Source organism: Poecilia mexicana, unplaced genomic scaffold (assembly GCF_051168715.1).
Source record: "Poecilia mexicana isolate PSO_F unplaced genomic scaffold, ASM5116871v1 scaffold_7, whole genome shotgun sequence".
NCBI classification, from domain to species: domain Eukaryota; kingdom Metazoa; phylum Chordata; class Actinopteri; order Cyprinodontiformes; family Poeciliidae; genus Poecilia; species Poecilia mexicana.
In genome coordinates, this window is record NW_028263376.1 from 17,235,928 (window position 1) to 17,251,046 (window position 15,119).

The 15,119-nt window shown below is 36.9% G+C and overlaps 1 protein-coding gene across 1 annotated transcript; it reads right to left on the reverse strand.

Annotated features, from left to right (window-relative positions):
• Positions 1 to 3,334: 3,334 nt before the first annotated feature.
• Positions 3,335 to 9,352, reverse strand: LOC106916915 (transmembrane protein 198-like). Its single transcript, XM_014985529.2, has 5 exons — positions 9,049 to 9,352; positions 7,096 to 7,391; positions 5,341 to 5,916; positions 3,695 to 3,822; positions 3,335 to 3,563 (listed from the first exon to the last, which is right to left on the reverse strand). Exons 2-5 carry the CDS (start codon positions 7,250 to 7,252, stop codon positions 3,414 to 3,416), a joined length of 1,011 nt encoding a protein of 336 aa, XP_014841015.2. The 5' UTR covers positions 7,253 to 7,391; positions 9,049 to 9,352; the 3' UTR covers positions 3,335 to 3,413.
• Between the last annotated feature and the right edge of the window lie 5,767 nt (positions 9,353 to 15,119).

The window sequence follows — 15,119 nt, forward strand, 5'->3', positions numbered from 1 at the left end:
TTTGAGGAGGTGAACACCTCAAACATGTCGCCTCCTTGTGTATCATAGAAAAATCTAAAGAAACCAGACAAGAAGAAGTTTGTCTCATCTGTGAGGAATAATTTATACATGTAAGTAAACACAGTAGATGAATTGATTGTCATTATCAACATTAAAGAAAGTCCTGTGCCAACATGAGCTGAAAGGCAACTCGGCAAACAAGAAGCCATATGGACTCAGAATTTTATCACAATATTGGGATAACAATAAAATTATGATTAAAAAAATGTTTTTTATTCCTTATTTTTTAAGTTTCTGTAGGCAGTGACTACATAGCACAGCATTCATAGTGCCACAAAAATATTGTTCTTGAAAAACATTCCCATTTGAAATGGTCTTCTTCAGTTACTTAATTTTAAAAAAAATTTATCTCCTTTAGCTGCACACAGTATCTGCATTTAATCATATTTTTGAATTTACTGATATTTACTCATGCTCTCTTGGAACAGTGGAAAAAATAGCAAATATGTATTTATATATATTTTTAATTTACCACCAATAACTGAAATTCATCATGCCAACAATAAATCAAAATTCTCATCATGATAAGAAATATTTCACAATAAATGATAAACAACCTGTTAAATGCTTTTGACATTGCTACTATCTGGTGGAAAACCGATGAAATTTTCAACTGTGAAGCACGGCGTGGCAGCATCATGATGAGGAATTGGTCAGAAGTTAAAACTTGCGCTTAAATGGGTTTTCAAAAAGCACAAAGTCTCCAAGAAAACAAATAGATTAATTACAAAGTAGCACAAGGACATCAAAGTGAATATTTTGGAGCAGCATCACAAAAACCTGATTTTCAATCCCTGGGAAAATTTGTTAGAGCTAGCAAAGCTATTCATACAGTTTAAAATACAAGTTAACTAATCATTAAAGAAATGTAAATAACCTTCGGAATCTGAAGCAAACAGCTACTTAAAAAAATTATATTTCATTATTTTTGAAACAGAATAAGAAGGATTCAAGCATCTGCTTTTAACTTTAGATTACTGAGCTGTCTGCCTCACTCTCACCTGTGTCAGTGGGTCAGGTAAGGTGAATCCACCTGCGTGGCGGATGATGCAGAACCTTCACCGGATTTGGATTAGTTGTTAGAAAGTTTACCTCTCAAGCAAACAATCCGTGGATGGATTAGCATGTTGAACTAATGAAGGTGGATTGGATCAGTGGAGAGATCCTTCACCTCACCTGATGACATCAGGAGAATTTAAAAATTACAAATATTTGAGTTTAAGGTTGATTAAAGTGAAAAAGGCAACATAACATTTGTCAAGTACAACAATCTTCGTTGCAAGAACAACCTAAAAATATTTTAAAATGTAGACTGGTCAAGACAGATTTTCTTAGATTTATTAAAGATCTTTTAGTGCATTTAAGAAAGTGACTTGGCAATTTATTCAGTTTACACTAAAGAGACACAAATTTTTTTTCTTAATTCTGTCACTATGACAAATACTGTAGTTTGTGCAAATACAAATCGCTCAGTTTTTCTTGTTGAGAAAACAGCAACTGGATCTAAAACAAGTCTTTCTCTTTCCTGGATTGATGGATAGCCTTTTATATCTAGTGTGCATTCATATAAAATAAAATACCAGTGTAATTTTTAAAAATTATTTTAATAAATTAAAATAAGATACAAAAAAAGCTCTGATGCTTTGGTCCAACTCAACATTGTAATAGTTTATGGTCCACAGTTAAACAATTTTATTCACATTTACTTTGAGCAAACCACCTTTTTTCTTATTTAGCGAGGTAGGAATCAAGGTTTTTTTTGTCCTACAGACAGATCCAGGTAATTTGAACATCTACAGATGTCATGTTTTAATTGGTTTTCACATTAAAATAAATTAAATCAATGCCATGCATATGCCTGTAAACTGAGTAGAATCACACTACAGTCCATCAATATCATGATCGACATATCCCTTTATTTTACATATGCAGTATTTACTTTGCATATTTTGTCCCAACAGGATCTAACCCTGTCAGCACAGGCATAACTTGGTTAAAAATTTATATTTTGTTCTCTCAGTACAACTACACCCTTCAACTTGCTACTGCTAACGATGTTTTCCTGCTCAGCAGTTTCCAAAGTGCTAAGCTAATGTTAGCATGTTTACTCTCTATTGTGATATGACTTGTTGATAACTCAGTGTGGTTCCAGCCAGTGGAAAGCCAACACTACAGAAGTTTCTGCTTCAAAACCGTAGCTTCTAGTTGTGTGCAGGGAAGCTGCAGCAGCCAATTTCTTCTTTTTTTTCTGTGTTAGGAAAATACCCAACAAAATAATATGCAGAGCCTATAAAACAGTATAAAAACTGACACAGTTTGCAGGTCATGCACATAAAAATTGGCTGCCATGTTTAAAAAATCTGAAGCACAAACCGTGACCGCAAAGCTTGTTGGCTAACATCACGGATGCAGCTGACATGAAATCACAGCCAGTACAAGAGCAGCAGCTGTTGGGAGTTGAGTTTGGCCAATATTGTTCTAATATGCCTTGATCATCCATATCACTGCCCAAGTAAGATATGGTTTGGATCTGGATGCATCAAGTGGCATGGACTGTTCCAAACATGAAGAAAAAATTTTAACCGAGACCTATTATGCAAAATTCACATTTTGCATGTTTTTTGTTGTTGTTTTTTTTTACTTCCATTTGAGCCCGAGTGATTAAAAAATGTTTTTTGGTAATAAGTTAATACATTTATGTTTTTAGGTATCTGGAAAATGAGCAATTTAAAAAAAAAACCTCCTAAACCTAAACACATGCCACAATCAATGGGCACTGTGCCGTTACCAAGCTGAGCTCCAGCATGTTTGGTCAGCTGCCTTTACTACTGTACAATGGCTGTAGGAAAAATCAAGTGTTTTTTTGTTGGCTTACCATCCAGAAAACAGTTGCCACATTCTTATTAATTGTGCAGCAGGCTCTACTAATGCTTTTCAAAGAAGGAACTCAAATAGGTAGAACCCACTTGACTAAAATCTCAAAATCTAAGAATGATTTTGTGCAATAAAAAAAATGGAAAGAACACATTTTTTATAATCCGTAGGCCAATCCTAACCTGGTTGGAAGCAGGTTCACCTTTAAAAACGAAAAGTTTTTTTATATTTACATTTAACAGCACACTTTTTTAAGGTGAAAACAAATATTGTGAGAATAAAACTTCTCAACAAATGTTGGAATTCCAAGGCTGAGGAATAATAAATGTAATTTAACAATCAGGAAATATGATAATTGTCTAATAAAGCTTGTGAAGAAAATCCAAACCAGAAACTGAAATATTTGAACAAATTTAGTGAAAGCAAACAGTTCAAAGTTACTTTCCCAGAGATTTGCTCTTTCGGATAGCTGTGTTCGTTCAGACTGTGAAGATGGGGGAGGCGGAGGTCAGAGGCACCATGGAGCCCGTCTCGAAGTTGAAGTCGATCAGAGTGTGAGTGATGGTGCTGACGCTGCTGGCGGAGGAGCCGGTGCCCAGCTGACGCTCTTGGAGTTTGTGGAGATAACTCTGCAAGGCAGGCAGCAGAGAGGAGCGCATTGTTACACGAACCAGCTACTGACAAAAACTCAACAACAATCTGGTTTTCTCTCATGAAATCAGGATATTTTGCATTTTATGTTTTTATTTGAGCCTCTTACTGGTGCGAGGACATCTCCAGCGTATCGCTTCAGAGGCGGAGGCCTGCGCTGACGGTATGGCTGGGGTCTTCTCCTTCCTTCTCTACATTTCTGCTTCGTTTCATTTTTCTTCTGTTTTTTAATGGCACCTGGAAAAGAGAATTAAAATAAATCATTTATTTACTCATGCTGTTTGAACTTTTTCACATTTTATGTTCCAATCAAAAACTTTATGTGAGCTGTATAATTTTAAAAAATCCTTAATGGAAGCAATTATTTTAAAAAAGATCACATTATTCAGTAAAATGTTTTTTGAGAAGGTTTTTCTGCCGTAACAAAGTAAATGTAATCAATGGCCAGATATTACTACTGGCAAAAACGACAAAGAAGACGACAACAGGATGTAGCAGGAGGACGATGGTTTGTTTTTAGGGAAAATATTTAATAAGTAATAAAATTAGAGGGGTCAGTTATCACTGCTATTGTCTTGGAAGAGTAAATTTCTAGATTCAAAAGCCAAGAGCTTCTTACATGCAACATAGTGGATGTTATTAATGGGACTAAAAACCAGTTTAGAGTTACAGCTTAGCCATAATAAATGGAACATTGACCAACATATTAGATGTGTTGATTTCCCTGATGGCACTTGACAAAATGTATTAATATCTGTTACTGGTTTTAAAAATGTTTTTAAGACGTGAAGCACTTTGAAATGCTGTGTTGATGACATGTGCTTTGCAAATAAACCTGACTGATTGATTGACTGATAGGTTAAATGGCTTTTCTAAATTGTCCTCCTGCAAAAGAACAATTTAGAACCTGCAACTCGCACAAATAATATGCAGGTACAGACGACAGATGGATATTTTCCTCTCACTCTATAAGTTTGCACTACTTTGTATTGAGTTATCTAATAAAATCCCTTTAATACAAATTCACTGTAAAACATTTGAGCTGCATTTAGTTGGGTCTACTATCTTCTACCTAAATGTGTGAGTTTGTAAGTTGTGTTAACTTCCAAGAGTTGAATAAACTAGAGTTTTTAAGTTAGCACTTAAAAAAAACTGAAAGAAGAAAAAGACAGGAGTGGGAGCCATTTCCCAGAATGCTAAGCTGCATGTTTTTGTATCATGAGAAGTGCGTTACATTGATCTGACTCTTGTGTTTTATTAAGGAAAATGCTTATTTTAATGTCCTGTTCACACTAAATGTTCAATAAAATTCATTATGAGATCAGAAATTTTGTCAATGCAATTTGAAACAAGAATTTAAATTATTCAAAAGTAAAATAAGTAGTTATTTTAACTTGATATTATGAGTGGAAGTAATAGAGAAATGTGGCTCTTTAGCTAGGTGAGGGCAGATTTATTTTTTGCATGTTGTGTGAAATTATTTGGTTTAAATTTCAGCATTAAGTTACTACTCAATTCAAGATTTATTAACTAAAAAAACAATATTTGGACAACTTGTCTCTTGTTGTTAAATCAACTTCATGAACTTTAATTTCTGAGTTAAAACCAAAACAAATTTCTTGTCGACTTAAACTGCATTTTCAAGTTAAACCACCTTCAAATGTTTACAGTGTTTAAGTTTGTTGTAATTTAGAAACAAAATGTAAAAAAGTTTAAAAGATCCACTTTTGGGACCGCAGACTGAACAAAACTCACCTTCAAAGTGTGAAACTCCTCTTGCAGTAAACCACCACTGCACCAACACGCCTACGGTGCTCAAAACAGGACAGATCCCAGTGATCGCCCAGTTAAACCAGCAGAAGGGTCGCGGAGCCGCTTCACAAAACACGTCATACACTTGATGCGGCAGCACAAACGCGCCCACCATGTAGTCCGCGCACAGCATCACGGTCGTAGCTCCAAACACAGACGTGTAGAAGATGCTGAACAGCCTCTGCCACTGCAGCATGAACACAGCAGAAGCGATGCTGGCGGCCAGTACGGCACAAAGAGGCACCCACACTGGAGCAAGGCTGTGAAACTGTCCCACAATCACCAGCATGGATAGGGACAGGAGGCTTCCAAGTTGCAGGCCACAGAGGAGGAGTCCCAGCGTGGACACCAGCGCGGTAAACAGTCCACACAGCACGCCGACTCCCAGCCCAATGCCCGCCTTGGCGTCCTCTCTCAGCTGACCCGTAAAGTCCGGTTCCTTATGGTAGAACAGGAGCACGGCAGATGAGGCAAACATGAAACCGGAGAAGAACATGACCATCTTGAAGCAGCGATAGCCTGCGAAAAGAAATAATAGCAATCTTAGACTCTCCAAAGCTAGTTTCCCATTAGCCTCCCTGCCCTGTTCCACTCGATTCAAATCTCACTTCACAGACAGTCTGGGGTTTCTCCCGTTTACTTCGATTCCTCCGGTAGATTTTCTACTGGGCCAATCAGCAAACGGGAGAAGTCGTGAATGCTGACGTCAATTTTCTGCGCTGTAGAACTGTAGTCTCCCTGTAGTTTTAGCAAAGGCAGCAGAGGAAACGAATGAAGCCGTTCAGTCCGTGATGGCCACGAAATATTGAATCATAATTAACATTGCAACCAATGAAGCGCAGTCAGATTACTAAATGATTCATAAGAAGTTTTCTTAATTTATTTGTAAAAAATATTGAAAAATTGCGTGTTTTTCATGTCACTTTACAGTTTAGCACAACTCTGTTACCATTGAAAATAAATGATAAAAACATTAAAATTTATGGTTGTAACCTGAAATGTTACAAAGGTTTGAATACTTTCACTTATGATCAATTTCCAGATCTCTCCATAGAGCAACTATTTTAGTTTTTTATGTTTATGATAAGAAGCACATTCATTTCTTTGCAGAGTTAAGTATTTTAGGGAAGTTGGGGCATTTATGGAAAGAAACTTTACGGTTATTTCAGTAATGTTTGGACTAGCTGGTCTGATAAAATGTAAAATGTATTGCCATATGTTGCATATATGTAAACACAAATCATCTGGTGTATAAAACAAGCTGAATTGCCTCAGTTTAATGTTTAACGGGCCACTCTACCAGACTTTGGAGCGTGTATGTTTGCGTAATGTCAGGGTTCATGGTTGCCTGATTTATCGCGACATTTTCTCCCAGTGAAAGCAGAACGGGAAATGTTTGCTTCACGTTGCAATGCATGCACATTAAACACAAAATCCCCGTTAAAAACCGAATGAACTTTAACACCATGACATCAGTGGGATTTCATTCAGGGCAACAGGTGGCGTCTCATGAACGCTGTGCGTATAAAATTTAGATTCCCATCTGCCTCCTCCAGCTTTGGACTTATCCACTCTAAACCCCTGGCAACCTGCAGACGTTTACCTCAGGGGATTTAAGCCATCAGGTGAGCTAATGAAACATTTAAAACAGCTTTGTGTAAGCTAATACTAGCATCTAATGTCAGCGTGGATACGCACCAAAAAAGCAGTAGATGAGGCCGAATGAAAGGCAGACGGAGCAGACGACAGACGGGATGACTTCGTATTGCACATTATTGTTAAGAACACAAATATCCAGCTCAGTGATTCCAGCTCCAGGCTCCTCTGTAATGTAGAGTGAAGACACTGCCATCATGGAGGATTACTGCTTTTGTGCTGCCCAGCTGCTTTGGACATGAATCTGCTTTGTTCATTGAAGGAGGGAAGCTGGAAGTCCAAGCCAAGAGGAAGTTCCTGGATCCAGAGCATGCATTAAACCGTTTCCTGATGTGCACCTGCAAAAAGAAAAGGACATGATTTCAGGGTTTGATAGAGACTGAAACAGAGACAAGTCCTGAAATTCCCCTTTTCCCATGGTAAAAAAAACCCCAATATGTTTAAATGATTTAAACATATTTAAATCATTTCACAACAGGTCCCCAGCCTGTTACCTAGTAACCCTAGTGGAGCTCCAGCATGTTTGGTCAACTAGTTTTACCGCTTTTTGCGCTGTACAATGGCTGCTGGAAAAGACAAGTGTTTTTTTTTTTTTTTGTTGACTTATTATTTAGAAACCACTTACTGGGTTCTAGTTGGTCGTGCAGGAGGCTCTACTAATGCTTTTCAGAGAGGTACGGTTGTATAATTCCACATCTTTTTGCAGGTATTTTCACATGCGAATGTAAACGGTGAGTTGGGGGGGCGTGGCCAGAAGCAGCTTATTTGGATTTAAAGTGACAGCAGCTCATTTTGAAAGGAGCTCAACATAGGCAGAGCTGACCAGATTAAAATCTGATGATCTAAGAATGATTTTGTGCAAAAAATGTAACAAACATGTTTTGTATAACCCCTTTAGACCTGTCCCAACCTGTTCAAGGAAGCATAAGAGGTCATTTTTACACTGCTGATGAGGAAGTGCCTTTTCCCATGCCCAAATTTTCTATTCGGGAAGCAGAGAGGGAAACCTAGCATCCCTTCCAAGTTTTATGTTTTGTTTAAGAACAGGATGCAGCTGAGGAAATGACCTGCTGGCTCCATGCCTCTGTTTTTCACATGCATTGTTCTAAGCATGTGGTTTGGTCCTCAGTTTGCCAAACAATAAGAAGGAAACAAACATTTAGACACCAATAAAAGCAGCAGGATGAACATTTTCCCAAAATGAACAATAATGTCAATCAAAAAACACTTAGGAAATACTTGAAGAATCCTGGAGTAAAATTACACTCATATTCAGTTTGTAAGAATAAAATTATCTTCTGAAGATAACCTTCAACCAGGTATTAAACATACCTTCATTAAGCCCTCATTTCTGCTGTTAAAAATAGATTTTTATTGGTCTGATGTAATATTCTAATTTAAAATGTGTTTTATTAGCGGTTAGCAGAAAATCATCATGATTAAGAGACATGAAGGTGTTAAAACATTCACCTTGTCTAATTAATTGGTATAATTTGGAAGTAACAAAATGACTTTTCCAAAATATTCAAATTTATTTTAATAGTTTTGTAGTTCTACAGCATTTATTTGCTGATGTGTAACAAAATATAATTAAAGATGAACATTTATAAAGTAAGTGTCATCATTTCAAGCTTATTTATAAACTTTCTGAACATTTTAAGCATGTTCACCTGCAGCTGACTGTATGATTGCAGGATGCATTAGCCTCATAAGCTGTTGAGGCAGATCCTACGGTCAGCCAATGGACTTAGAGGGGCTTTAGCAGGCGAGTCTTTCTCAGGTTACTGTAAAGCACCAGAAGACTTTCAGACGTGGACATTTCTCTGGTAAAACTAAAATATGAAAGAATAGCAACAAAAACACCTGATGTTCTATTAATTTTACTTTAAAAAAAATACTACTGCAGTGTCAGATAATCCACTGAATTACCACAAACGACATGAAAACGTGACAAATGATAAGATAAGAAAGTGTGAAAACCTTTTCATGGCCTACCTGCAGCGGCTCACATCCTCGGGTTTTTAATGTGCGCGTTAAAGGAGAGACGTTAGCATCCTGGTCTGCTTGTCAAATTCCTGTAAACGGGGAGCGTTCAGGCAGGAGTTTGTCCAGAATTACTGACTGTGTTGTTTCCCACTGAGCGCGTCCAACCGGTAAGTCCGTCATCTGTGCTTGTGAACAGCTGACGCCTGGGAGGGCGGCCATCTGCCCCCAGCGTTAGACCGACGCAGCTGCCAAGTCCAAGGCCAAGTCAGGGAGTTCGACCTCCCTGCCCATAATCCTCCAGGAACACTGACCTGCATGTCTGCCAGCTTTAAGTTACCTAGCATATCTTTTTAATAGGTTCAGCTTCGAACCTAGATGTATCCTTGTACACCTGACAATTAAAGTAACAGTGTCCAAACTTTTCACCACAAGCAAAACTGCAACATTTTACTAAGTAAAATATCTAAGTACACTTGAAATGCAACAAAACTAACTTACAAGTACTTGTAAATTACGTTACTTGTATTTTAAGTCAATATTAACTTAAAATAGGAGCTTGTTTTAAGTTAGTATTTCCTTAAAATTTATTTTTAAAAAGTATTGGTTCCACTGGTAGATTATTTCACTTCTAATAAGACTTTTTCCCCTATGTTATAAGTGACATAATTTACCAGTGGAACCAGAACTTTTTAATTAATATTAAGAAACTATTGGCTTAAAACAAGATCCAATAACTTCCTGAAAATGTAAGTTAGTTTTGGCGCATTTCAAGTGTAAAAAGAAATACTTCACACAAAATAAAGACAAGACTATGTGTTTTTGCAAGATGGAAGTAATTGAGGGCCACAAAATGTATATATTCTTTTTTTGTGGTGAAGGGCTGCAGAAAATCACTTGAGTGGACGTAAATGCCCCACGGGCCACACTTTGGACACCCTTAAATTAAAGAATCTGGATTAATCCTTTCAAAACTATAAAGAAAGAAATAAGAAAAACATTACAGGTGTTTCTTGCTGCACCAGATACACTTCCATCAAATCCAGTACAATTCAAACCAGGAAATGTAAAATTGTAAAAATGCCAGTTGGTCGTTTTCCAGTCTGGATTTTTTTATCTGAACAAACCATAACGACATCTGGATGGACTTTTACGACACATGTTCATCACAGCAGGAGTTGCACACCAAGCATATGTAGAGACATTAATGCAGTTTGCTCAAAGTGCCATTCACACTCAACACCATGTCCACCAGCTAACCTCAGTTAGATAAAAAGCTAAAATTAAAACTGTCAGACTTGATTTTACAGCTGCTAAAAACAGACATTTTTGCGCTGCAGCTGCAAGCAGTAAAACAAGCTAAAGATATAATGTAGTTTAAAATACCACAGTGACAATTATAGCTGCTGCTGTTGGCACTCAGAGACAACCTTAGAAGTCCCAAAAAAAAGTGAGGAGTTTTGGATTTAAAAAAGATCCTTTGCCATAATTCAGAGAAGTGAGTTACATTTTTCATAGTGTGAAAGCAGCCTACAATAAAATATATTTATAAATTAGACATGGAAAAAACAATATAAAGCAACAATTAAAATATGCATTTGTGTAGAAAAGCGGTGAGTTTGAAGGCCACAAATGTTTTCGAAGCGGCTCTGAATATCTGAGCTTTTTAGATTTGTGTCTCTTTGTTGCCCCCTGCCGGTCACTTTACTCCTCCGTTCCTCATATAAAATTAATGCTAAATCCACCAAAATCCTGTATAAGCTGCCATTAAGTATATATTTTTATCTACTCATCTATCGTATCGACACGTAGCCCTTTCATGCATGAATTATGATCTTTTATGTCAGGATTTATTTTTCTTAAAGGCATAAAAAACTGGTGGGAAAACATATTTTTAGGATTTTTTTAAGGTGATCAGTTGTAATTTTCTCCAAATACAAAATTATTATTTGGAAAATACATCCGTAGTGTTACTTGATGTCACAATCATTTTTTTTAACCTGCAAGAGTAAAAGGAGGGACTGGATATTCTTGAGTTGCTTTTCGATTTAACAAAACATTTCTTGCACTTGCAGTGGATGGCCAGTAGTTGGCAGTGTATTGTATGATGCACTAGTGTCCACTTCAGCGGTCTGTGTCCATGAGCAGCACAAGAAAATTGCTTTTAGATAGCTGTCCTCTGCAGTGACTGCGATGCATGGAAGGGTTAAATGGTTCTAATGGCCTAGTCAAAGCCCAGTCCTTAATCTAATTGAAAACCAGTAGCAAGTTATGTTCACAAACTAAACTTGAGTTATTTTGGAAAGAAAGGCCAAAAATATCATTCTGTAGAGCCGCGAAGCTCTGAGGAACAAAACTTTGAAAGTGTAACAAAGGGGTTTCTGACCCAGAAGGAGAAAAACATGAACTTCTGCATGTCTTTGTGTTCGTCTATCGCACAAAATCTCAGTAAGATGCATTAAAAATAACATATTATTGATGTGATCTAAGCCACTCCTGCCTCCTGTGGCTGTATATGAGCAGACCCAGAGCAGAGCATTTAAAGAAAAATCTGCAGATTTTTCTGAAAAAGAAAAGTGGACATTAATAATGACAGACGCTGATATACTGAATATTTAGATCAGATGAGCGGCACTAAGGTTGGCTCAGGTTTTGAGCTGCCTGCTTGAATTAGGCTCCACTTGTGAGAAACGTACCAAAGAAAGAACAAGCCTTTTATGCTTCCATCAATCAAATATGCTTTTCCATCTTCTGAATTTGCAGATGAAAGGAAAGCATGCTTTTAACATTTGAGTAGTTGAATAAAAACCAACAAAAGTGCTTTGTGGAAGAGAAGGTGGAGAGCTTGTTTCATTTCATCTTAGCCATGCAAAAGCTACTTTTGATTTGGCCGCATACTCCTGCTGGTGGACGAGTCAAATTTGTAATTTTTCAGTCGAACAGCAACAAAATGAGCGTTTTTAACATGCTACATACTGCAATATAAATCTAAATAAATGATCGTTCTAGTTTGCTAAAAGCTCTGTTGCTTCCTGAAATATTAAAAGATAAAGTTAATCAATTCACAGAAAGTCACATGTGATTGCTGAGCGGGGACTATTGATCAGAACAGACTCTCTCATTTCTAAATGAAATGAACCGTCTGTCACCAGATTGTCTCCAACGCCTGTAATAGTGAAGTCATATTGATTCTGTACCTCCTGAAAATAAAGAGAAAGTTAAAGTATTTTCTGTTAGATCCTTCAAAGTAAAATCTGTTTTATATTTAAAATAAAAACAACACACCAGTTTTTAAGAACCAGTCAGTTATGTTCCATAAAATCAGCAGAAACACACATAGTTTGTGTGCAAACAAGGAGATTAACCTTAAAAACCCATCCAAGATTATCAATGAGAACTGGGCGTAAGAACTGACAAAATGTCTGTTTTTATACATCAGAGGTTTACTGAGTTCAAAGTACAAAACTGCTGCAGCCACTAATCCATACAGAAATGTTTGCCGTTAGTGTGAAGGAACACCAGGCGTCTACTCAGATTGGTTTCCTGTAGTTATATATTTGCAGTGGATCTTTAAAGTCCATTCAACCCTATAAAACCTGGAGGTTTTGTGATGTAAAAATGTACCCGATGTGATTCAGCTGTAAAACCAGCAACTCTCCCACATGGACTCTCATCACATTAACTTCAAATATTTGCAGCCTTCAGGGAAAAGCAGAATGTTCCTGCAAAGTACTGACTGTGACAAAACTCTCAGAATCTCATATGTTCACGCTTTAGCAGGAAGTGAATTATTGGAAGTCAAAATTGGAAATCAAAGAAGAAAGTGCTAATTTTCATTTAGAAAAAGCACATGCTAGCAGCAGGCACGACGGAGAAATGTTTTCAAGCCCCCTCATCATGGAAGCCACAGGAAGAAGTTCAAATGATGCAGCTTTTAAGTTGAGGAGTATCGATCTGAAAGTACAGGAGGGACATGGAGCCGCTGCAAATAAAACTCGGAGTGAATGAGTCCGTGGTTCAGCGTTGGAGACGGAGGGCTGCGTCCTTATCCCTCCGCTGCGTCATTGTGAAAAACCGAGAGCGGCGGAGATATCAGCGGCTTATACCCCGGTGCGGCTTATATATGTACGTTTCCAGTTTTTTTTTTTTTAAAACAACTTTGTAGATGCGGCTTATATTGAGGTGCGCTATATAGTCCGGAAAATATGACATTTCCAAAATAATACCATCCAGCTTCCATAAAATCTCTTTGAATTTGGTGGCCGAATCAATGATGGTCTGATTAAACTAAACCTAAACTTTGGGTCTTTAATTTTAAATGAACGTTTGGCACAAATCGACGCAATGAAACACGGTGGTGGCGGCATCATGTTCATTTCCACTGGATTAAATTATAAACGGGCCAAAAGCCAGTGACATTTGACCCCAACCCTAGAAAGCTCCAGATGATCATGAAATTTAAGTTTTCAGCAGCAGAAAAGGAGCCATTTTTACAAGTCTAATTTTTTTTTTACAAGATTATAAAATGAAAGCTAACAAATATTTGTGTACACTAAATACACAAAAATATGACAGTCTAACAAGCAACAAAACAAAGCGAGTTCTTAAATATTTTACAGGAATAATGTGTCTGATTTCTTAGAAACTTATGTTGTAATAAGATCTGATCTGCATTTTGTCCTTTTACTGAAGGAGCTTCCAGATCTGAACCTGGTCGGTTTGTACCCCACAGGATAAATGGATAAAAAACAAAGACGACCCTCTTTACTGCTGTGCAACAATCAACTCTAGTTGCTCTTTGAATATTTGTGTTAATGACGAGAGCTCTTGACAGATGCTGTGAATAAATTATTCATTCTGGCGTAGGAACGACTCATTGTGTCGTCTGCTTTCAAAAGAGATCCAGTTATGCAATATTTTCTGCTGACATCCTGTCTTCTTCTAATGCTAATTATTTCAGCCTCACAGTTTCTAAATATAACTGTCAGCAAATATATGTTACTTGTAAAATTAGATTTTAGAACAATAAGGAGTTTTAAAAGAGATGCATTGGATTAAAGGGGGAATATCATGCAAAATTCACTTTTTTTAGTCTTTTAATATGTTTTTGTGTACTTTGAATGTCTAGGAGTTTATTTTTTTATTTATTCTCTCCCTGTATGTCTTTATATTTTCAGTTTTTTGCCTATGATGTCTTCTTTTCTATGACCTCACTGCATTTACTCTGGAACAGCTGAACAAAATCACGACTTCCAGTTAATCAGTTTTGTGACTTTTTTTTCCTCTTACAGCAATTTTGTAGTCCAAGTTTAGTCATGTCATTGCAAGTAGACAAGTGAAAATGTTATTTCATAAAATGCAACAACATATGGTATGCTTGACCGTTTGTAGAATAAGACACGTCTGCAGCAAAAACAAATACCTCTAACATCAAATTGTGAAAAGCTCAAGCCTTTCTGCTTGACTTACTGTATTATCAATAAAGTGTGTAGGGCTGATCTGTTGATCAATTTTCAATTAATCACTTAGTAGTTGAGAGCAAAAGGTGTTTAATACGAGATTTTTTACAGGTGGAGTTAAAGCTGCCATTTGAGGAGTTTTAGATGTTTTAATAATTCAATCATTTTAACCTTAAATACAAAATGTATGTATTTTTTGTACATGTTTGCTTATTTACTTACCTAAGAGTGTTCTTTCATTTCAACAATCGACCAATTTTTTAAAGTCTGCATACTCCAATTAACAATTGATATATTACTGAATTAGTTGACAATTATTTAATCACAATTAATCGGATTAATCGTTCAGGCCTACGGAGGATTTAACTAAAGAATCATCAAGATTTGATGTTGGCTGAATTTGGACACGGATGCAGACGCTTTCTGAGGCATTGCACATCTTAAGTAAGAATTGAGAAGCAAATGCAGAATTTACAAAAATGCGAGAAGGCAAACAGGATGATCAACAAACCATGAAACAAGGAGAAACATGAACCAACAGGAGAATCCAGTAAGGGAGTTAAATTGATTGCTAGACATGGGATGAATGCTAATTAGAAAACAGGGTGCAGCTGTGGGGAGAGA

What these genes read in the sequence shown, in the direction of transcription:
- LOC106916915 (XM_014985529.2), bottom strand. Translation starts at nt 7,252, where the DNA reads ATGATGGCAGTGTCTTCACTCTACATTACAGAGGAGCCTGGAGCTGGA. An exon ending in CCTCATCTACTGCTTTTTTG is followed by an intron (nt 5,917 to 7,095) that starts GTGCGTATCCAC and finishes TTCTTTTCGCAG; the next exon opens with GCTATCGCTGCTTCAAGATG. An exon ending in AGGAGTTTCACACTTTGAAG is followed by an intron (nt 3,823 to 5,340) that starts GTGAGTTTTGTT and finishes TCTCTTTTCCAG; the next exon opens with GTGCCATTAAAAAACAGAAG.